We start from the raw sequence: 22,208 nt of genomic DNA, 5'->3' as shown, positions 1-22,208 counted from the left end.
GCGCTGCCATCGCTGCCTGCCGGGACCCAGCCCGGCGCCATTCTGCAGGCACTTGGAGCGGGCAGACCCAACATGGCTGCGCAGCTCCGCGGCACCGCTCAGACGAGAAGCAGGAAGCTTCTTAAGGTGGAAACCAGTCACAGCGTTCGTAAGGTCGTCTCCTGGTCCATCAGCAGCACTTCCACGCCATAGCCGCTGTCCCCGATCGTCTTGGACATGTACTGCTGAGTTGCTAGTACTGCGTTCATCTTGGCGGGGCTGCTCGGCTGCCCCCGACCCCGCTCCATGACCCCTGGTCCCGCTTCTCGGCTCCGCCCGACTCCTCTTTGGAATGATTTCTCTGTATGATGGCATCTAATAGCATTCTTATGTCCTTCCAGACAAAACCATCAGCCGCAGCGGCCAAAACAGAACTTTCCAGATGATAAACACATGCCTTTCGTTTGCACTTATGGTCTGCCCCCATAGTGACTAGAAGAAAGTTCTCAAGAGCTTCACCTGCCTTCCAAGCACCAGCTGCACTTGCATTGAGGAGGCGCAGGAGGGCAGGGTGGGGAGCGTGCAGGGATGTGGGCAAAAGGCACTTCACTCACAGCCTTCCAGTCTGCTTTAATATCTTTTACTGTTTCATATAACAATCGCCAAATTGTTTTTCACTAATTTTTTTTCAAGTAGAGACAGTAAAAGCAGTAACAGTGTCCGCTTCATATCCCTGGCTCTTGCACCAAAGCAACATCTTTCGCAAAGCCAGTTCTTTTAACTTCTTCTCCTTTGATAGACTTCCACATAGATACAACACTAGATTCCTCTTTTGCTAAGGGTTGTCCCCTTGTTCCTTGGTGGCTCACCTGTCCAGGTGTCTGCGTCTAAGGCCAGACTAGGCAACTTCTCCGTTGCTCTCATGCTTCACCGAGCTCCGTTCCCACGGCAACTTCCGCGCCACCCGTATGGCTTTCTCTGCCGTACAGTATCCACGTAGATGCAGTACCACGTCGGGGTCACCACATGTCGCTGTTGGAACGGACCGCGACACGAAATATCCAGCAAGACAGTTTCTTGGAAAGAAAAGGAAGCAACAGCAACCTGGAGCTGCATTTTACAGCTCTTTAAATACAGCTCTTTAGGCATACGTATATTACACAGATAGGTCAATTCTTACAGCTAATAGGTGGACTTTCCTAGTTCTGCTTTCTCACAACATCTTTGCACATCTGTTCTTGTTTTCCTTTAATGTTTATATTTTTCTCAGCCACTCTGTTCAAAATAAGTCCTTGTTCTCATGGGACAGTGTCCTTGTTCTCACGGGACAGCTTTCTCCTGATGTTTTTCTCCTCAGAGTGCATCAACATGTTGTCAGGACCAAGACCTCCATTCTCAGTCAGCTTTTCGCTCTGTATCAGGGGTCTCGGTCCAGCCAAGATTCCCCACATAGGACTTCTTTTATATTATTAGCTTTTATCATTTTGATGAGGACGTTCCTATCACGATTATATATCTAGGCAGGATGTGATTGTAATAAATAAATAGCCAGAGATCCTGATTCTTCCATGTACCATTTTAATTTCAGATGCTTATTTTGAAAACAAATCTGTTGTATATTTTTATCTATACATTGTTGGTACAAATAGCCATGTTAAAGAAACTTTATAGGAATAACATGTACACTAGGCCATTCAAGAGTTGTTTTTTGATAAACTTACAGTTATCATAGTTTTTTTACCATTTTGTAGAGACCTCTTATTAGAACTCCTCTTAGTGTAGTTTCTGTCAAGGTAGTACCTGCTTATGGGGAGAAAATGTTTGGAAAATATGCTTCTTTTAAGTATTTTTAACAGATCAATAAGTGGTGTCTTTCTACCTTGAGTTCTGACATCTTTGCTTGTGGTTTTGTTTCAATGAAGCGTAAAAAAATGACGGTAAATGCTAAAAATCAAGTTGCATGCTTGCTGGGTTAACACATCAGTGAACAGTAATATTATTTTGGAGGAGCTGTTCTGCTACATTTCAAAATTTAACTTCAAAAGAAGTAGTCTTGCTGGTCTTGATCTAATTTTGATTTTGTGGTTGAATGCAAACCTAAAGCAAACAGCCTCGACTCTGGTCTGTGTATCTGTTTTAGTGCTTCAGCAGGATTTGGAAATTTGGATGAAAGTTCCCTGGTCCAAACAAGTGGTAGTGACCTTAGTGCAGAGGACAGAGAGCTATTGACAGCTTATCATCACAGTTCTGATGATGAAAAAGTGGATCTGGACCTGATTATGCACTTACTTTATAACATCTGTCATAGTTGTGAGGCTGGTAAGTATTACACACACAGTCCCAGTAAGTTACTGTGGATTCAGCTTTTGATAAATCCTACCTTTTTTTCAGAAATACCAAATAGGTAAAACCTTCCAAGTGCTAGTACTGGCATATACTGAAAGTGAACTTTCTGTTTAACTCTGTAAACCTACTTCTTTTTTAGGAGCAATTTTAATATTTCTTCCTGGATACGATGAGATAGTGAGCCTGAGGGACCGTATTCTTTATGATGACAGGAGATTTGCTGATAACGCTCACAGGTAAAGCCCCTAGTCTCTGTGATTGAGGTTTATATTTCTTCTTTAAAGATATTTAAAATGTCCTCTTTGTCTTGGATTAGGTACCAGGTTTTCATGCTTCATTCAAATATGCAGACTTTGGATCAGAAGAAAGTGCTTAAAAGTCCACCTTCTGGTGTCCGCAAAATAGTAAGTGTCAGAGGACTTCCTCAGGTATTATATTGATCTATTTTGTGTTTGCTTTTAACTATAGTTTTGGTTGTTTCTTGTTATAATTGCAGATTCTTTCTACAAACATTGCAGAAACCAGCATAACAGTCAATGATGTTGTATTTGTTATTGACTCAGGGAAGGTGAAAGAGGTATGATCGGCCTAAAATTTCTTTGGGAAGTAAACTTTGGAGAACTGTTTTTTTTATAGTAGGCTTCGAGCTAGTGCATGTCAAGCAACAAAGGTAACTGAGAAGTTTTGATGTTTATTTGTTTTATGACAAATACTGTAAATAGTAACTGTTTAAAAAGCCCTGTAAAAATTATTGTAAGTTGTTATGGTGATATATCTTTTTTTTAAACAGTATTTCTGTTTGATTTTTTTTTAAAAAACAAGTCCATCAGTTGAGACTGGCATCTTCCTGAGACTTACAGAACACCAGAAGTTCCCTTTGTCCAAATCTAATCCATTAAGCTTTTAAGCATTGTTTGATGTATTGAATGCCCATTCCTAAATCACTTGTAAGGAAAAGTGAGATATCATAATGAGGTAGTTTAAGACCTCCTGTATTGCTTTTAAAATTACATTTCATAGGGGATATGAAAATTTCTGAAGTTCTCGCAGTAACACAATTTTTCTGTAATTTTGCATCTAATGTAAGAAAATAAGGATGTAATTTCCAAGTGGGACAAAGAGAAAAACATTAATCACTGTAATAACATATTTTTTCTTGGTTTCTGATAACTTAAAATGCAATCCATGTCTTTTATTGACTTACAATTACCTATTGACTAGAAAACTTCCATTTAGAAAACTCTGTAGCACAAAGATACTGTGAAGGAGGTAAAAAAAAATTTTGAAACTAAATATTCAGAACATACCTTTGTGCCAGAAACTGCTGATGTTTTAATAGTTATTTTTTAATTTTTTTAAAGAACTTCTGTTGATAAATCATTACTAACTTTTATTTCAAGTACTCATTAAATCTTGGTTTTATGTTCCCTGCTTTGCTTTTATAGAAGTCTTTTGATGCACTAAGTTGTGTTACAATGCTAAAGATGGTGTGGATTTCAAAAGCCAGTGCTATCCAGAGAAAAGGCAGGTAATAAATGCTTTATACTGACTTTTATTTTGCATATATCTGATGTCCTGGCTGGTAAGAATAAAGTACAAACATAATAGCAGCCACACTGGGTAATGTTTCTAACCTAGTCCAGTACGATGTTGGACAATGGCCAATGCTCATGCTCTGCATTTCCTAAGTTGTAGAAGAGTGACACTCGAGAATATCCCAGAACTTGTATTGGATCTAGGTTGTTGTTCCCCCATGAACTTATTCTTCTTCCTCTTTCTCCCATGTAGCAGCAGCAGCCACAGTGTCCAATAAGGTGTTTCACAGCTTATCTGTGGGCAAAGGACTGCCTACTGCTAGTTTTTAGTTGATGTCCTGGCATCTTTGTTAGAAGAAACATTGAGCAGTAATTCCTTATTCACTGTCTCCAAACTATTCATGACTTTGGAGGCCTCGAACATGTTCTTTCCAACACTGTGGGTGAAGGCTGAGAAGTTACATATGTAGCAACAGATACCCATATTTTGTGATGTGATATTGGCATTAACCTACAGGGATTTGAGTGTGAATGTGAGCATTTGCTGTCTCTGTCCCTTCACTCACAAGCTATTTGGTCTTCATTTTATCTTTTGCTCCTAGAGTACCATCTAAATATTAGGGGGCTGTGAAGAGGAAGAAATGAAGTTTACAACTTACTTTCCTTATGGCAAAGGATGGATGAGATTTAGATTGATCTTGAATTGGCAAAACATCCCCATCCCTTTATTTAGATAGCCCTTTTGTTTTTCCAGATTTTTCAGTGTAGGGTTAAAAGTCTAATAATAAATTTCCATACTACCAAAAATAATTAATGTGCTGGAAAACTGTTAACTTTTTGTGTGGGACTTGCTCTTAACCACAAAATTATCTTTCTGTCAGACATTCTTCTACATTTGCATCCTAAGTTTGTGTGGGTTGGTTTTTTTTGGTCGATTGGGTTTTTTTTTTTAGAAAAGAAATTCTGATTTCACACCCTCCCGTATTTTATTTTCCAGGGCTGGTCGCTGTCAACCTGGAGTCTGTTTTCGTCTCTTCAGCAGGCTCCGATTTCAGAATATGTTGGAATTTCAGACTCCAGAACTTCTAAGAATGCCACTTCAGGTGCATGTTCAGTTAAAAATTGTGACTTTTAAAAAACGTATTATCATCAAACCATGCTATTAATTGCAAAAAAGCATGTATTTGTTTTGGTTTTCCCAAACTTTAACAATATTTTTCTGCTTTTTAACTTACAGGAGCTTTGTTTGCACACAAAACTTCTGGCTCCAATTAATTGTTCAGTTGTTGACTTTCTTATGAAAGCTCCTGATCCTCCACCAGCTTTAATTGTGAGAAATGCTCTGCAAATGCTCAAGGTCAGTAGAGGAATAGATTTAAGTGGGAATTGTGTATGATCTGTATTTGTGGTGTAACATATCTTACTATCATTTGTGGTAATGTATCTTACTGACTTTTATTTATACAGAGACTATTGTTCAGTTACTTGAAGATGCTTTGAATTTCTGTTTGTTGTCTGTTTTCATTTTACGTGTGTGGATGTATTTTTCCATGTTAAGGGAAGAGTGTGCTTTAAGATCTGGTCTTGAACTATTAGTTATTAGTTTGACTTGCCTTTTTAGTGTTTGGGAGCAAGTCTGGGTAATGTCCAATATTCGTATCCTTTCTGCTTTTGTTCACTTTGCCCTTTTCCCCTCGCCCTCATTTTTTATTTTTTTTTAATCAGGCTATAGATGCCATGGACCCTTGGGAAGATCTCACTGAACTTGGTTATCATCTCACTGAACTGCCGGTAGAGCCACACCTTGGTAAAATGGTGTTGTGTGCCGTAGCTTTGAAGTGCCTGGATCCTGTTCTTACCATTGCCTGTGCTCTTGCCTACCGAGACCCCTTTGTCCTTCCTGCACTGGCCTCTCAGAAGCGTGCAGCCATGCTCTGCAGGAAACGTTTTACTGCAGGAACATTTAGTGACCATATGGTGCTTCTCAGGGCTTTCCAGGTATTGCCTCATTTCAGTAATCACACATCGAAGTAAATGATGTACCAATCAAGTTGGATATAGAATGGTAGACTATGATTAAGTCCTTAGACAAGAAATTTTTTATTTTTGCCTAGTGGCTTTACTGTATATTGGACTCATAATTTAGTGACAGAACACTTTTTGTCTCGTCTTTTGGTGATATTTGCTAACTGGGTTAAATTCTGAATGTTACAGCAGGGTGCCCCTTTATATCCTGCTACACGGATAACTTAAAATAATGATCTTAACATAATAACCTTTATAATAATATAATAATAACATATTGGTCATTAGGTTAGGGAATGGGTAAAGAGAATATAGTATTTAACCAGAAAAAAAAAAATCTGGTTTGCTACATTTTCTTTCTTTCAAAGTGGTTTGTACCCTCATTTTATTGATGTAAATGTATTCTTTTTTTTTTAAATGCATTTTTTTAATTTTACATAATCAAATTAATAGGCAAATGTTCAAAAATTATCTTTTACAGGCGTGGCAGAAAGCACGCAGTGATGGCTGGGAGAGAGCCTTCTGTGAAAAGAACTTCCTGTCTCAAGCCACAATGGAAATCATTGTAGGAATGAGAACGCAGTTGCTTGGCCAGCTTAGGGCCTCAGGTAATAGCTTGGAAAAAGTTGTAATGTAGTTTTAGAGTCAAGTTTATACAAATTGTAACAAAAATAGTGTTCACTTGTGTGATTTTTCCTTCCTTAATTTGAAACAGTATGCATCCATGCTGGGCATGGTGGAGGTGCTAGAGTGAGAAAGTGTGGCTGGGGAACAGCTGATCTAGCTGAAAGCACCCTGGTTGTTCAGCATGCCACTGGCTTTCAGTGTGAGATATGTTTCCTTGGATTTTTCTGTTCTAGTAAATTGTTTCCATAGGAATTTGTTAAAAAACAGTTCAGACCCCAGGTTCTGAGGCAGAGTCAGTTAATTTCAGCTCTAGCTGGATGACCCCAGAGAGGGACCCTGAACAAAGAAATCACTGGGCCTTTATACCCTTACAGTCTGTGCATATAATCTTCACGTGCCCTGCATGTGCCTCACACACTCCTCTTGGTCCAATTTATGGTCTGGGATCTTCTAACACCTCATTGGTTTCTTTCTCCATGTCCACATCATCAGGCCATTAACTGCTCTTATCTTCCAGCCTGGGCCAACCTTGGGCCCCTCTAGGGTCTCAACCCTTATCTGAAAGTATCTCTTCTTTCCTCCCCTGCTTAGTTGTTCATGCCAACAGAGTTCATTTAAAGTTCACCTACACCAGATTTTGAGCAGGGCCCCCTCATGCTAAGCTATCAGGAAGTTACAATTAGACTTAAACCTGCACAATTAAGTTCTGATATGCTACGAGTAAACTAACTTTAAACCACAATAGGAATGTCTTGGTGTTAGTATTATAAGCAGTAATTATATTGTATGCAAGTATAAAAACTCTTCCCAGGGAGGATTTCAGTGTAATGGTTTCTTCTTGGTTAAGGTTAGTAGTCATGAAAAATACAACTAATTTGTAGTTTATTTCACTTTTTTTTTCCAATTCCTTTTGAGAAGCAAAGAAATAGATCTTAAGTACAAGCAAGTATAACACAATTTTTATGTCTTCTTTCTTCAGGTTTTGTTAGAACCAGAGGAGGAGCTGATATCAGAGATGTTAATACTAACTCTGAAAACTGGGCTGTAGTTAAAGCTGCCCTAGTGGCTGGGATGTATCCCAATCTTGTGCATGTAGACAGAGAAAGCCTGGTTTTGACTGGACCAAAGGAGAAGAAAGTGCGATTGCATCCTACCTCTGTGCTTAGTCAAACTCAGTATAAAAAGGTAAAATCACTTAACTTTTTAGAAAATACTGTTTTCTGGCAGCCTATAGAATGAAGAAGTGGAGTTGGTTGATTTTTCCAATATTTCAGTTAGTTCTTCCAAATGGAACACAACAAAATGTTAAAAAGAAAAAGCAAGTTATAAAAGTGTTTTCAAGATGTAACAGTGTGTGCTCATAACAGCAGGAAAAAGTTCTACTCTGAAAACCTTTTCTTTTTTTTTTGAGATGCTTTTTTATAGCAAAATATTTTGTTTCAAAGTGTTTAAGATAGTTCGGTAGTCTGGTTGAATTTCCTTGTGCTTTTTTTATTTGTGTGTGTATATAAATATGCATTTATTCTACATATATAAAATAAGCATTACGTTAAAATTTATTAATTAAACAGAGGATGAAATAGCCTAGCCTTATTTGCTCTTGCACAGATTCCCCCAGCAAATGGCCAAACTGCAGCTGTTCAGGCACTCCCAACAGACTGGCTTATATATGACGAAATGACGAGAGCTCACAGGATAGCGAACATCAGGTGCTGTTCTGTGGTAACACCTGTCACTGTGGCACTCTTCTGTGGACCAGCTAGATTACCAAGTAATGCTTTGCAGACATCTTCATCCTTTCGAGGTATACCGGAACCTGGATTTGGAGTATGGGATATACTAGTAGGTGGTGTGGAAGGCTTATTTTTCATGTATATTTTCCTCATATATTGGCTAATTCTTAAAACAACAGAGCTATGGTTCCTGTAGCTCTTCAAGAATAGTTTGTAGTCTCTGTAATAAATGTCTCTGCTTTATGAATCCTTGTACATTCATATCTATAAATTACACTTAGTTCTATAGTCTCAGAAGTTACAGTATAGTTTGTAAAGAAATAAAAAATGCAAACAAAATGTCTAATGACAGTACTAATGCTGAGAAGTGTAGTATGTATGTCTTTTTTTCTTCAGCCTAGTTTATTTGATTTTTTGAACCAAATTATTCAAACAATAATTTAGCTACAGTCAATATGGCAAATAGTCATATTGCTTCCAGCTGACACATGCATTTTAAAGAATATTTTCTACTGATAACTTTTAATGACAGTTAGCCATACTATTAACTAGAAGCAATAAAGAATGTATCAAAATTTTCTTTTTTCATGTTTAAGTGGAATGCTGTAGGAGTAGAAGCTGTCAGTTCTGTCAGAAGCTGTCAGTATCCTGCTGTCAGTTCTATAGAAATACTAGTTTGAATCAAAGTAAGAGTCCAAGATATTTTTGAAGCTTTCTTGTCTTGCTCTTAAACTGTTACTCTTAAAATAGTGTTAATGATGATTGAATTGCACTTTGGAAAAAAAAAAAAGGAATCCAAAATAGCCATGTGCATATGTAATTTTTTTTCCCTAATGGGTCTTTAAATATGCTGTTTTACTAGGAAATAAAGCATAGAGCAGTGTGTTGGTTTTATGAACAACTTCAGGCAAAAGTTTGATAGTGGCTTGTTGATATTGATGAAGGTACATGAGTGAGTCCTGTCACATCAATACAGGTGTTTACTGACTTGGGCCCTCGGCAGGTCTGGCTGCTTCTGTTCTGCTGACTGAAGCAAAGACTTCCACTGAGGTGTATTTGCAGAATTTAAAAAGTGTGTTTACAAATATTTACATTTAAAAATAAAATTTAGGAAGAAAATTGTTGCTGCTAATACGGTAGTGTTCAAATTTCTGTATGTAAATGTAAATAATATAGAGGTGTTAATGCATCTTTTGTATTTAATTCAGGGGGTGGGGTATCTAATGAAAGCAGTGACAGTGAGATGGAGGACAAAACAACTGCTAATTTATCACTACTGAAGCTAGATGAATGGCTCCATCTCAGACTGGACCCTGAAGTAAGTAATGTGTCATTTCCATGTTGGTTACACATAGAAGGATATTTATGTTAAATCATCCTAAAAAGATTTGTGAAACATCTGAGTAAAAAAGAATTTTCTGTAAGAATGGTCCCTTTGAGTCTCTTGAATTTACATGACAATGTACTCTGTGAGTTAGCCTTTATTTCATAAGTTGGTTAAGAAATAGATCAACAGAGGCTCAACCCCCTTTTGCCCAGACTAGTCTATTCTGTGAATTCATGTATTCAACATCCAAGTTGTAAGGTTTCCTAACTTACAACCCATAACTCTCAATTCTTGCACCTATGAGCAAAAAAGAATAAAAATTATTAGTTACCTAGCCAGCAATGAGAGTGCTCATCCTTCTTCCTCTGTCATGATGTGGGTGTCCCCTGTATCACACTGGGAAGCAGGAAAGACTCAGCAGTCCAGCTGCTGTTAGATCTGCTTCAAAAGTGCTTTGGGTAAGCTGATGTGTTATACTTTCCAGCTTGGCAGTTTGGTCCATTTCCATAAGTTAGCAGATTCTAAAGAAGATGCCAGACAAAAGATAATGGCTACAGGGATGAGCAAGCTGCAGGTGGTAGTGGCTGTATAATGGCCCTTTCTGCTCTGTATTGCCTGTGTGGTGCTCCCAGCACACATCAGACCTTAGTATAAGCTGGGTTAGCCAAAATCTGAGCGGGAGTTGGAAGAACAGTCCCAATAGCATATTGTATATTTCCTTCTCAGAGGATGACTAAAGTTGGATCAAAACGGAGCACCTGAAACTGGAATTGCTGAAAGAAAATTGTTGTGAGATTGTAGAAAAAGAATCAAAAAACCTCAGCCTTTGAAGATAGAAGTTTTCAGGTCACTGAGAAGTGCCTGTGGTAGGAGGTAGAGTAACTCAGAGCTCTTTTCCATAAGGTATGACTGAAGAGTGCAGGAATACAGACTGACTGATAGAAAAGGCATAAGACATGAAAATATTGGGGTTTTTTTAAAAAAAAAAGATTAATTTTTAAAGTGAAAAATAAAAAATGCAGTGTGTTTACAACACAATTTTAAATTATGTGCAGAGCTATGTGAAATGTTTTAAAAATTATCGTACACCTGGCGAAAGAAAAGGTAACAGCTTAGTTTAAATGTGGGGGTTTTTCCCCCTCTCTGGGACCTTAGTCTTGCTTCTCAGTCTGACAGAATGCCAGCTGCTGCCTGATAGGAAACACTTAGGGTACCCTTTTCCTATTTCATCTAATTTTAGTTAGTCTTTAACAGAATTTAAATTCCTTACAGGCTGCTGATTTGCTGTTGCAACTTAGACAGAAGTGGCATAGCTTATTTCTGCGTCATATGAGAGCTCCTTCAAAGTCGTGGTCTCAGGCTGATGAAGCAACTGTAAGAACAATTGTAGCTGTTTTAACTGCTGAAGAACAGTCTGCAGGTTTGCAGCAACCGTCAGGAATTGGTCAGAGACCAAGACCTGTGGCTTCTGAAGAACTTCCTTTAGCATCTACACGGAGGTCAGGCAACAGCAGAAAAAGCGCAGCAGAAACTGAATTCTCTGACTCCTCTAGTGCTGAAAAGTAAGCTGTTGAGATGATCTAGAGACTGTAATTTATTTGCCTCTAAAAGCATGGCTTGAATTTCTGCTAGTATTGAGAAGGAAGAAACAGTATAAATACAGCTGAAAGCTTTGATACTGTCTTATGCTGTGTTGTAGTTGTGATTTCATGGAGAAGTATTTCATATGTATGCCTGCTGGTTAAGAGAGCAGTCAGGAATATTGACCATGAGTTGTGCTCTTTGAGAAATAGCAGGAGAGGTTTAACTGTAACATTCAAAAATCAATGCATGATAATTATATTTTTTTAGTTAGTGTTTAATATGTCTTTTAATTACTGTAATATATATAGTCATGCAATAGGCTGATATATAGATAAAAATTATTCTGTGGCTGCTTGTAAAAGTTGTGGTATGTTCTGTATCTACCTTTGCTTTTTAGAGTTTTAATGAAATCTGCACCTCCTGCACTTCACCAGGCAAAGAAGTACAAACGAAAAAATATTTTACACTCCAAACAAACTTCAGATGACAGGTCAGATCGATCATCAGTGAAGTCTGCAGACAGCAGTAGCTATCCTAGCCCTTGTGCTAGTCCTTGTTCTCCAATATCTGGAAAGGTAAAGTTCTCATAACCATATTACCCTGCTCTTCAAAATGAATAGAACTTCTTGCTCGTATCTTTCAGCACCTATCAAGTATTGTATCGGTAAATTAAGAACCAAACTTAGATTTTCATTGTTAACAAGTGCATAATATTTCTTCCTGGAACTTAAAATCAAGTCTAAATATCCTTGTTGCGCTAGTTTAATACAGTAAAAATATTATTCTCTGCAGACTTTTGAGGTAAAGCTATCCAAAGTTGAAAAAAATCAGATTTTTTTTTTTAAACTTGGTATACTAAACAGTGAAGGTGTGTACGGCACATGCACTTCTGAACCCTTTGGTTTCTGCCTTCCTCTGTTTCTGTAATAGCATACATTGGTACTGATTCTGTAAGTTTTGTGTTATCTGCCTTATTACAGCTGCTTGGGCATTTGGGGGTTTTTTATGATTATTTTAACAAAGCACACATTTTTAATTAGGTTATTGTCATAGTTCTCTCTATATACTTGAATAGTAAACTGCAGTAATACTAAACAGATCACTGAGGGGACAACCCATTGCTCTTTTCATCATGGACTCATTGGAAAATTTAGTAATACCTCTTAAGTCTTTCAGTTTTTAGATTCAGCCAGTGTTAAAGAGAGAAAACTTCATGTTTCCTAAAGATGGAATACGAGTAGAGTGCTGCAGGCTACAGTACAGTATGATTAATTTTGTGTGGAACTTCAGGTCCATCAGACCTTCAAAGAATTGTAATTACTAAACTATTCAGGCCTATTCTACTGTACTTGCTTCCTGCCCCTCATGAATGAATTACTATGTTGAAAAGTGCTTAGAAATGTAAAATAGATGTGAAAATCAATTCAGACAGGAACAGCTGATAGATTCTGTGTTTCTTGTATAATCTGGAAGAGGAGAGGAGGAGCGCAGTGAAGGGATTTCTGTCTTTGTGTGTGTAAAACTTTAAAACTAAAGCGTGGTTTATTTTATTGTGTTTATTAATTTAATTTTTCTAGTGTTCCAAATCTCCTTCACCAAGACAAAATGTCCCAGTTCGGTACTTTATAATGAAAAGTAGCAACTTGCAGAACATTGATATTTCTCAGCAGAAGGGTATATGGTCCACTACACCAAGTAATGAGCGAAAACTGAATGGAGCCTTTTGGGAGAGCAGCGTGGTTTACTTAATATTTTCTGTTCAAGGGTCTGGACACTTTCAGGTGAGTTCGTAGCTAATACTGAATATTGGCTGTGGTTAATGTTTTAAAAGGGTGCAGCAAATGCCTATGTGTAGTATGGAGGGCTTTCCTTATGACTCCTGACCTGATAAGTAGAGTAGGATGCTGATGTCTCTGGTTGTTGAGAAAAGAGTACTTCATTCTTCTCTAAAATAGACTGTTTTAATTAACTCAGTTTGTCCCTCAAAGGCTAAGACTAAATTGCATCCAAACATAATGAATCAGAATAGGGTTTATACCCTATATAAATGCTTTCACACAACTACAATGAAATAAGTAAATAAAAAAATCCACAGAAAGCAAGTGATTGCTGCTCTTTTCTCTGCATACCAAAATAAATATTATAAGTGAACAAGCAGTTACAAATCACAGCTTTCTAAAGTCAGCAAACTCATAGATGGCTTTATTACAGATTTTAATAAAAACTGTTTTGCCTGAATTGTGGTTTCTAAAAGTTAGGAAACTGGGAAGCATGGCCATGATTCTTCCAGAGCTGTGTCTTGACTTCATATTTAGTGAGGTATTTGTCAACAATTCGTTGACAGATTTGTGCCTAGTTTAAAGTTACATTTGACCTGGTAATGCGAAATTGCAGGTTAGCTGTGTTGGAGAGTCAGCTAAACTCAATTGTTCCAGGTGAAGAAAGTTCAATTTACCTCTTTACATATAAACTATTTATAGAAGTCAGCTGAATTTAAAATCTAATGAACCAACCCAAATACAGCTATCTTGGCAATACTGCTGGAGGATTGCAGTGAGATACACATACAGTGATTTGGCAAATGCAGTGTAATATTGAAAAGTAATTTTCAGCATGCCGGTTGATGCTGAAAATAGGCAGTTATGTTGGTGCTCTTAGACAAGGAAGCCGGGAAGGAAAGACACATCGAAGTCAGGATGTGGGTGGTTGATAGTGCCTTACCCTTCCAGTTTTCACAATGTAGTAGACCTTTATGAGAATGTGAGATTAACTTCTCTAATAATATTCTGTTATCCCAGGTGTCTCTTTTCTTTCTGCCTTTATTTTTCCTCTGTTCCTTTTGCTAATTTTCATTGAAGTCTGGCTTGAGCAATCTAGGACTGCATGTCTTACGGCAGCAGTATGTGCTGGTAACTTACATAGTGCACTGCATCTCTTGGACTCTTGTATCATAACTGGCGTAAATTTGCCTAAAGGGATGATACATTGTATGTGGCCTTGGTTTATTTTTCATTTGTTTGGGGGGTGTTTTTAAGGGGTGTCCTTAAATAAGTTAGATGCAGCCTTGGATTTGTGGTTTCTTTCATTTTCTTTCTGAATATTTGTCTTGTTGGAACTTCTTTCCACTTAACTGAAGGAGGAACTAAAAGCAACTTTGACTTCTGTCTTTGAAGAATAGCTGCACTCTTCTAATTCTATATGAAAGTTTGTTAACAGAGAGGGAACAAGGGAAGGAAGGAATAGATTTGCTCTAGAAGTATCTACAAGTAACAAGGAGTAGCTAATGGACTGTTCTGTAGTAGAACATTCATCTTGATTCCTTGCACTTCAGATGTTTTTACAACACCTTTTCAGCCTCTGTTACAAAGCTTAAAAAACCTCCAGTGGTAATTGTGAGAGATGAATTCAGAGACGTTCTTTGTGGTCAAACTCTAGAAGATATATTTTAGGTGGAAAAAGCCAAATGATACTTCTGACTTTCTTGATGTAAACATTTTAGAAGTCCACTCATTTATTTAATTCCAGCATAAATAGATATGCTCTCATTATGTCTGTTCTTACATATTTAAATTTTTGTTCCAGGGTTTTGCTAGAATGGATTCAGCAATAGGGTGTGAGAAAAGTCAAGACTGGGGATCTCCTGGTTTTGGAGGTGTATTTAAGGTGGAGTGGATCCAAAAAGAAAGCATTCCTTTTCAGTTTGCACACCATTTGGTCAACCCTTGGAATGACAATAAGAAAGTACAAATAAGCAGAGATGGCCAGGTAATGTTATTCTCTTCTGAAGTCTTTACTTGGTAGAATTGTGTATTGTTTATTAACTTGTTCAGCCTTGACATTCATCTCAACTGTCCTCATATATCTGTTAATCTGAATCAGAGTTCATTGATCTGCACTGTGCCTTTTGCTAATGGAGAATTACTGTTGAACTAGTGGAAACACTGGATAAAATAAAAGAAGTTTATTACTTAATTTGTATTTTAAAAAATAGATAATTTAAGTCTGGATACATCAACAAATGAATGTTTGAGGGTTTTTTTAATTTCAGAGGTTTGTTCCATATTTGGTTCAGATGTGTTCCCTGAAATAGTCTGTTACACCCAAATAACTGTTCATAATTAGAGCTTTGAGTTTTCTGTAAAACCTGAAGAGAATCTTGATATTTGAGATGGAATAAAGCTTAGGACTGTTCTCCACTTTGTTAAATCTAAATTCAACTACAAAAAGATGGAAAAGAATTGGCACAAGAGTTCTCTGGCAGTTTCTGTGTTCTCCTCAGTCCCCTCCCAAAACATATCATTTGTACAACATTGTAGAGCTAAACTTCCTGTATTGTCTTCTCACTGCTTCCCCAAAACCTCTCCAGTTGTAAGAATGAGGAAAGGAGCATGCTGCAAGAACAAGGACAGGAATGTAGCACATGCTGTAGTTGACAGTAAGACCTAAAGAATCTCAATGATCCTAAAAACAAGTGGTTTATATTGGTTTGTATGATTCCACCAAGAGCCACTGTATGACCTGTGACCTGCCTTTCCATGTTCTCCACCACACTTGATTGAATTAAACTTAAAAGATGTAGAGAATGATAATCTTTAGTTAATGAGAAAGTGACATGTGGAAGGTATGAATTCTGTGGTGGATCTGTTCTTGTATATGGTGGTGATGTGTTCATTGGGAATTCTCTTCATGAGAACTGACATGTTGCAGTGAAGGAAAAAAACCCCAACAGCCTGTAGGCTAGGGTTGCTTATGGAAGTTTTTAATCTCCTGCTGAGCCCTTCCTGTGTGTGGAATTCTAATGTATGACTCAAGGGCAAAAGGAACGACCTTTTTCAGAAAGGTTGAAAGCGTTCACTGGCAACCTCTTCTAAGAATTTTGTAATTAATAGTTCTTCTGTGTCAGTAGTACAGTGCTAATAAGTTCTCTAATTTCTTGATCATTTCTAGGAGCTGGAACCACAAGTTGGAGAGCAGTTGCTGCAGCTTTGGGACCATATTCCTTCAGCAGGAAAAAACTCAACTGATTAAGCATGTCAGATAATGTGATGGAGGTATGCATTGTTTTCTGGTTTTATGATAGAGGAAAAGATTTCTACATACAGTGTATTGTTACAGTACTGCCTTTTGCTTGTGGGTTGTGGAAGAGCAGTTGCACTTGGGACTAATTCTCTTCCTTTTGGTTTCTTTTAGCTGTGGTTGTTGGAACATCAGCTCTAACCACAAGAACCAGCAGCGTGTCTACAATATAAAGATGAGGAAGAAGGCGGCGCAACAGATTCCTGAAGCTGCTAGTCATACTGTGCAGCTAGGAGTGGAAAAATAAGAGGGAATTATGTTGGTTTCAGTGTTTCCTAGTCTTAACAAGTGTCAATAATATTATCCACCAATCTGTTTTTGACTGAATTATTTTTCTACAGTAGCATCCAGTAGATATTTAAAAACATGGTAAAGTTCAACTGATTTTGAAACAATGCAACACCTGTAAGTTATTCTTGGGTTTAAAGTAGCGCAGCAGACTGTTTAAACACACAGTTTACATTTAAAGACTTCTCCAGTAAAATCCAGTAAAGTGTGTGAAAGAAACCAGTGTAATGTTAATTAACCAATCTTGCAGTTTGCGTAAAAGAAATAAATTGAGAATAAATGGCTCCAAATAGAATAGAGGATTCCATAAGTGTTTGTATGGCAGTGCAAATTTCTGTATGACAGTGCAAGAGAGCAGGATATATTCATACAAACACTTAGACAGCTGGAGAATATTACTTTTTAATTTAAATTCATGAGACTTTTGAGTGTGGGTTGGTCCAGTAGTGTTTCCAGTTTCAAATATTTTTTACCTTTAAGAAGTACTCACACTTGGATAAGCTGGAACAGTCTTTCAGAGGCCTGTTGCCAAATGGCACTCTAATAGTTCACTAACTTGGGCATTATTAGAAGACTTTTACTTCTTTTATAAAAAATAAAAAATAATTAGCAGTACCACTTCTGTCATCTTTCAGTGTAGTTCATGCTTCCTTTCTATACCTTGTCTTTCAAATTCTTTTCTTTCTTCCATACTACTGTTGTTTTGCTTTATTTCCCTTCTCCGTAGTCTTTAACGTCCTGTACTATAAGGCTGGTATAAATTCAGTCTGCTTATTGTCAGCACTATATGTTTGTGGTCATTCTCAGGTTAAGAGCTTTTTCTGCTCCTGATCTGCTACTTAGTTTCTCACAGGATGTTCTCCCAAATATACCCTGTATATTTGTTCTTGCATTCTGTGTAATGACTTCCATATGTAAACTGTCGGTTTTAGTAGGTTTAGTGCCAAGACTAGCAGGGTCTATGTAATGCTGTAATGCCTAATGCAGTGTTTCTGGAGATGGTGCACACAAGGGAGCTGTGAGGCTCGTATTACCTTATACAGTACTTGCAGACCTGTGCCCATAAAGAAATCTGGGGTGTGTTGCCCTGTGTAGGATTATGGGTCCCCATGCACTGCAAGGACAGAACTGGCACAGAAGGAGAGCAGGGGCAAGCGTAGTGTTTGGTTAAGGAGCCTGAAGAGGGCTTCTGCAGCTTGATGATAAGAACAGTCCAGCCAAGGACTTTGCATTCCTCAAGGGCATTGTCTGGTGTAGGTCTCTTGTTTGGAGAAGAGATTGTGCCCTGCCGCCTGAGTCACAGCCACAGTCATGTAATTTTTGGCATGCCCAGATGTTTTGTCTCACCCAGTCTTGGAGGATTATTTGACTTGCTCTTGTTACAACCCAGGTACTTGTACTACTGATCTGTATTTTTGCCTGTACTGTAATTTGGAGATGGACTGTTTGTCCCTGAAGCTGTTGGTCTGGTGTTTGTAACCATATTCTATAACCTGGCACAGCTGCCTTAAGCCCTTACGCTCTGGTGTTAGAAGTCGGATGTGATACACTGCATCATGGGCAGCCCTGACCCTGTAGCAGGTGCCTCAGTTGATTACTTCAGGACTTTGCCATGCCCATGCATGTCAGATTCTACTTTGATTAGAGCAAATCAGATGGATGGAAACACAAAGGAGAGTTCCCCTTATATCTTTTAGAGGTACTGAGCAGGATTTGAAGCAATGCAGTTTACTACCTACAAAAAGATCCATCCCTTACCCAGCAAGACCCTGGGGCTGTGATAGAGGAGAAGGCTTTAGCCCCTGTCTGTGTTAAAAGCCATCAGACTAATGTGGGGAGCAATGCGTGATCCTCCAGGTAACAGTATCTGCCTGTGAAACATTTGATCATTGTCTGGAGGCTGTGGAAAAGGAAATCTCTTTATATAGAGTCCCAGAAGACAGGGACTGTTTTAACCAATTGTTAAAACAGAATGTGATGCTTGACAGATGCCACTATACACTCTTTCACAAGCATCTGATGTAGCCGAACTAAGCAGGTGCTGTCACAAATCTGTTACTGTAAACTATTTAAGCTGGCTGGCAAATATGTTACACAGCAGGTGGAGGACACCATCTGAGTTTCAGACTGGAAAGCCTGGAGTCTCACTTTGGAGTCTGGGATCCAACTGCAGTTTCCAACAGGAAGTGCAGATACTCTCTTCCAGGCAGCACTAGGACATGTTCAGAGAAGTACCCCAAAATGATTGAGGACCCCTGGGCCAGTCCCACAGATTTGGGTTGAGTTTGGCCAGGGTGGTCATCAGTCATGCTTTAGAAGTAGCACCTATTGGCAGAGGAACATTGTGTGGACATTGTCCCACATGTTTCATAAGTGCCCGCTAATCAAAAAAGGTCCTGGTCCACTTGGAGCCCATTTCAATAGGCACTGGCCTTACAGGCACAGCAGCCAACCTCACATGGGCCCATCTCTTACAAAAGTTAGTGTCTGGAGAACAGATCTAATGGACTTTTCTTGATGCTGCTGAAGCATTTAAATGCTCATCTGTAAGGACATAATTCTGCTTGCTTTTAAATGATTTGAAAGAAAAAGCTTCAAGAAACTTCCCTCTGATCTCTCTCATTAGATGATTAGTGTTATGGCGACCTTGCTTTCTCAGGGAGACTCCTTTATTTTCTGCATTGTCATCCATACAAATTAGTAGGTCTCATCTAGTAGAAATAAGGACATCTTTATGGCTAGCCATCACTTCAGTTAAATTGTTGCAAAATGTCTGTACAGTTATTTCACTATGGAGCAATGATTTCCCGATAGTTCTTTCTGCAGAATCCTCTGCTCTGGTTTCATGTTGTGTCTGTAAGACCACAGCTTTGAATGTTTTGGAAAACCACTCCCTACAGCCATGAAGCATCTTCTGGTTTCCTGACCTTGAGTATTGACATTCTCTGTTTTCACTTTGTATCACCTGGGTACCCGAAGAGACAGATCTTGGTAACCATGTGTCTGATGTTACCAACAGTATCATCCCTCTGTGGAAGAGCTTCAGGGCTGCACCTCTGTACTGGGATTTTTAGGGGACACCTCATCTGGCTGATCATGACTGAGTGTGATTAAACTCAGTGAAGTGAAAACTAAAGCAGGATGAAGGCCCCAGAGGTGGCCCTCTGTATCTGAAAAGACAACTTTTATCTATGATGACAAATGGGAGAAATAGCCCATCACCCTCTTCTGTGCAACAGTAAAAATGCCATCTTGGAGGTTGTAAGCCAGGAGTGATTTACTCTGCTTTAAAGTAAATGAAGTTCTTGCAAGCTAGACCATTGCCCATAAACACTGGAGTGAGGAGAAAGGAAACATAAATGGAGGACAGCCACAGGTTTGCAAATTTTTTTCATACATGAAAACTTAGCAGTATTGATTCAGGGCAATTCTTGTCATGTTCCTCAATGCAGCAGGTAAGATCTTTGCCAGTGGCTCATGAGAAAACGCTGAGGTGTGCTGCCTTCTCAGGAACAGATTTCTGAAAATAGGTAAAAGCAGCAAGCTGTTTTGCCACAGACAGAATTTGGTTCCTTTTGCTAGGAACAAAAGTAAGTTTGTTAAGTATTTTTTAAGGGTTTTTTTTTGTTAAATATTTTACTTTTATAAAAATCTTACATTTGTATTGGTTATTTGTTACAACTACTTATTCGAATATTTGCTTTTTTAATTTTTTTTGCCACTATTGAACTGGTATAATTTTTGCTCCATCATTCCAACAGCTGTAAAGACATTTCCTCTGGTCCTTGTGGGTTTAATTTCTACTGTGAAATTTTTTGCAGTTTCTGTCAAAATGAAATCACAGCTCATAACTGGCAGATTTCTCTGAGCTGATTGGATCAGTCCATAATTACCCCGAGGTGCTTTGTCTTTAAAGTGAATTAGACTGGTTTCTGCAATTACTAATTTTTCCCCCTTTTTTTTTCTCATGTGGAGCTGAAGTGATTGTCCCAGAGCAACCACTTTCTGGATGTATTCAGTCACTATCTGAATGACATTAGCTGTTAAAAGAAATTTTTGTCACTAGGCTCTCATCTCCATCTGTTAGATGTATTGGCACAGATCAATTATGATACCTAGTAGCTTGATCTTGGTGCCTTAAAAGAGAGACCCCATAAAAAGGAATCCCTGGGCAATTATGCACTTACAGTCTAAACTCCCCATCCCTCATGTGACAGTCCAGACAAACACCATTATTAGGGTCTGTGGTGTTTTTGCTCTTTGTTGCTTCACTGTTTTGTTACCAAGTGGTTGCTATGTGGTCCCCTTCACATCCTCTTAGGTTGGTTTGGGTAGGGGTCAGTTCTGTAGTCCATGGTACAATCTGGTTGTTGCAGTTCACAGACCATGATCTCTGGGTTGTCCGGTCCAGCTATTAATTTTTAACTAATATTTGGGGGATAACCATGTCTATTCTAACTGTTGTTAATGTTCATATTGTTAGCTCCAGGTTTCACTATCATCCGTCTTTGACTTAGACATACTCAACATATATAGTTTAGATAAAGTTCAACTTGTGGCTTAACAATTCTAGCTACTTCTGTCAAGCAAGCACTTAGCTACTTTCAAATAATACAAAATTTTAAACATTAGTAGTTTGTCTCCTGTTGCTCTACATCTTTCTTCTAGCACTTAGCTGCACTGTTACCTTTCCTGTGGATCGTGCTATGTTGCTTTCAACCATCTCTCAGCTGTCTCTGTTGCATCTTCTAACAGGTACCACAGGCCAGAAAGTAGGTGATGCTGCTCTGGATTAAAAGCTTTATTTGTTGTTTTGATTCTTTTGACAGATGTTGAAAGGGTGTTGCCTAGATCAAAAGTGTAAATCTGGGTTTAAAGACAAATCATGAAAGTAGACTGAGAGAATAGCCCCAGTAGAGAATAAAAATTAAGAGTCCTTAAGATATTAAAAAGTATGCCCATAATTAAATCAGGCAATTCAGAAAGGTTGTATTTTATTTGTGTCAAACCCAGAAGGAGTTTTAATGCTAATTTCATACCTTGGGGATGTGAAATCATTATTTTTTGCCTTGTGTTGTATAGTGCATAGCTCTGAGATTCACAAGCTGATCTTGTAAGTTTGCCTGTGTGAGTGGTCATATTACATTTGGTACTGTTGATATATGAGCAAAGGTTGTAGCTCGAGGCTCTTAAATAATATACCACTTTGTTCTATCCATATGGAATGTCTGGTGAAGCCTAGCAGCAGTCAAATAAGATTAAGAAACGGAACAAAACACAATTGCCAAAGTTGCTACTATATGAGGATGTTCTGGACACTGGGCAGAAACTGTGGATGAAATTGTATGACACATGTAAAATAGATTTAATAACTTCTGCTCTTGTAAACCATATTGATAATCTGTTTTAAAAGCAAGCTGTGTGGAAATAGGAACTGACTCTCTGTGCACCGACAAGCTTTCTGTGAATTTTAGCTTATAGTGTGTCTAGTTAAGAGCACAAAACTTCCTTTATTTGATTGTTTTGATGGGTCTTTTCAGATTAAGCATCTCTTTTCATACTCATGCTTCTTGTATTAGTTTAAGTGCAGTTAGTAATGAAGAAATCTGTCTTGCAACTCGACAATTTCAGCATTTCAATGGCTGCTACTTTCAACAGCTTATCCACTGCTAAGTTCCAACATGCCCT

General features: G+C 38.2%; 1 protein-coding gene across 3 annotated transcripts in view; it reads left to right on the top strand.

Annotated features, from left to right (window-relative positions):
- LOC103757165 (3'-5' RNA helicase YTHDC2) overlaps nt 1-17,329 on the top strand; it is a 36,757-nt gene extending 19,428 nt beyond the window's left edge. For 2 of the 3 annotated variants that reach the window (XM_025896446.2, XM_025896447.2), the window contains exons 13-30: nt 2,120-2,298; nt 2,465-2,561; nt 2,642-2,729; nt 2,822-2,902; nt 3,771-3,853; nt 4,858-4,963; nt 5,098-5,217; nt 5,586-5,858; nt 6,367-6,493; nt 7,492-7,697; nt 8,121-8,358; nt 9,454-9,563; nt 10,845-11,134; nt 11,554-11,731; nt 12,734-12,937; nt 14,739-14,921; nt 16,104-16,207; nt 16,347-17,329. In XM_025896446.2, the coding sequence (XP_025752231.1) occupies nt 2,120-2,298; nt 2,465-2,561; nt 2,642-2,729; nt 2,822-2,902; nt 3,771-3,853; nt 4,858-4,963; nt 5,098-5,217; nt 5,586-5,858; nt 6,367-6,493; nt 7,492-7,697; nt 8,121-8,358; nt 9,454-9,563; nt 10,845-11,134; nt 11,554-11,731; nt 12,734-12,937; nt 14,739-14,921; nt 16,104-16,184 (2,644 nt within the window). In that variant the 3' untranslated portion in view covers nt 16,185-16,207; nt 16,347-17,329. The remainder of the gene's footprint in view (nt 1-2,119; nt 2,299-2,464; nt 2,562-2,641; nt 2,730-2,821; nt 2,903-3,770; nt 3,854-4,857; nt 4,964-5,097; nt 5,218-5,585; nt 5,859-6,366; nt 6,494-7,491; nt 7,698-8,120; nt 8,359-9,453; nt 9,564-10,844; nt 11,135-11,553; nt 11,732-12,733; nt 12,938-14,738; nt 14,922-16,103; nt 16,208-16,346) is intronic. The other variant, XM_018086087.3, reaches the window with a different exon arrangement.
- Nucleotides 17,330-22,208: the final 4,879 nt, after the last annotated feature.

Source organism: Manacus vitellinus, unplaced genomic scaffold (assembly GCF_001715985.3).
Source record: "Manacus vitellinus isolate BGI_N305 unplaced genomic scaffold, ASM171598v3 scaffold_9_pilon, whole genome shotgun sequence".
In the NCBI taxonomy this organism is placed as follows: Eukaryota; Metazoa; Chordata; class Aves; order Passeriformes; family Pipridae; genus Manacus; species Manacus vitellinus.
This window is presented reverse-complemented; position numbering and strand designations above follow the sequence as displayed.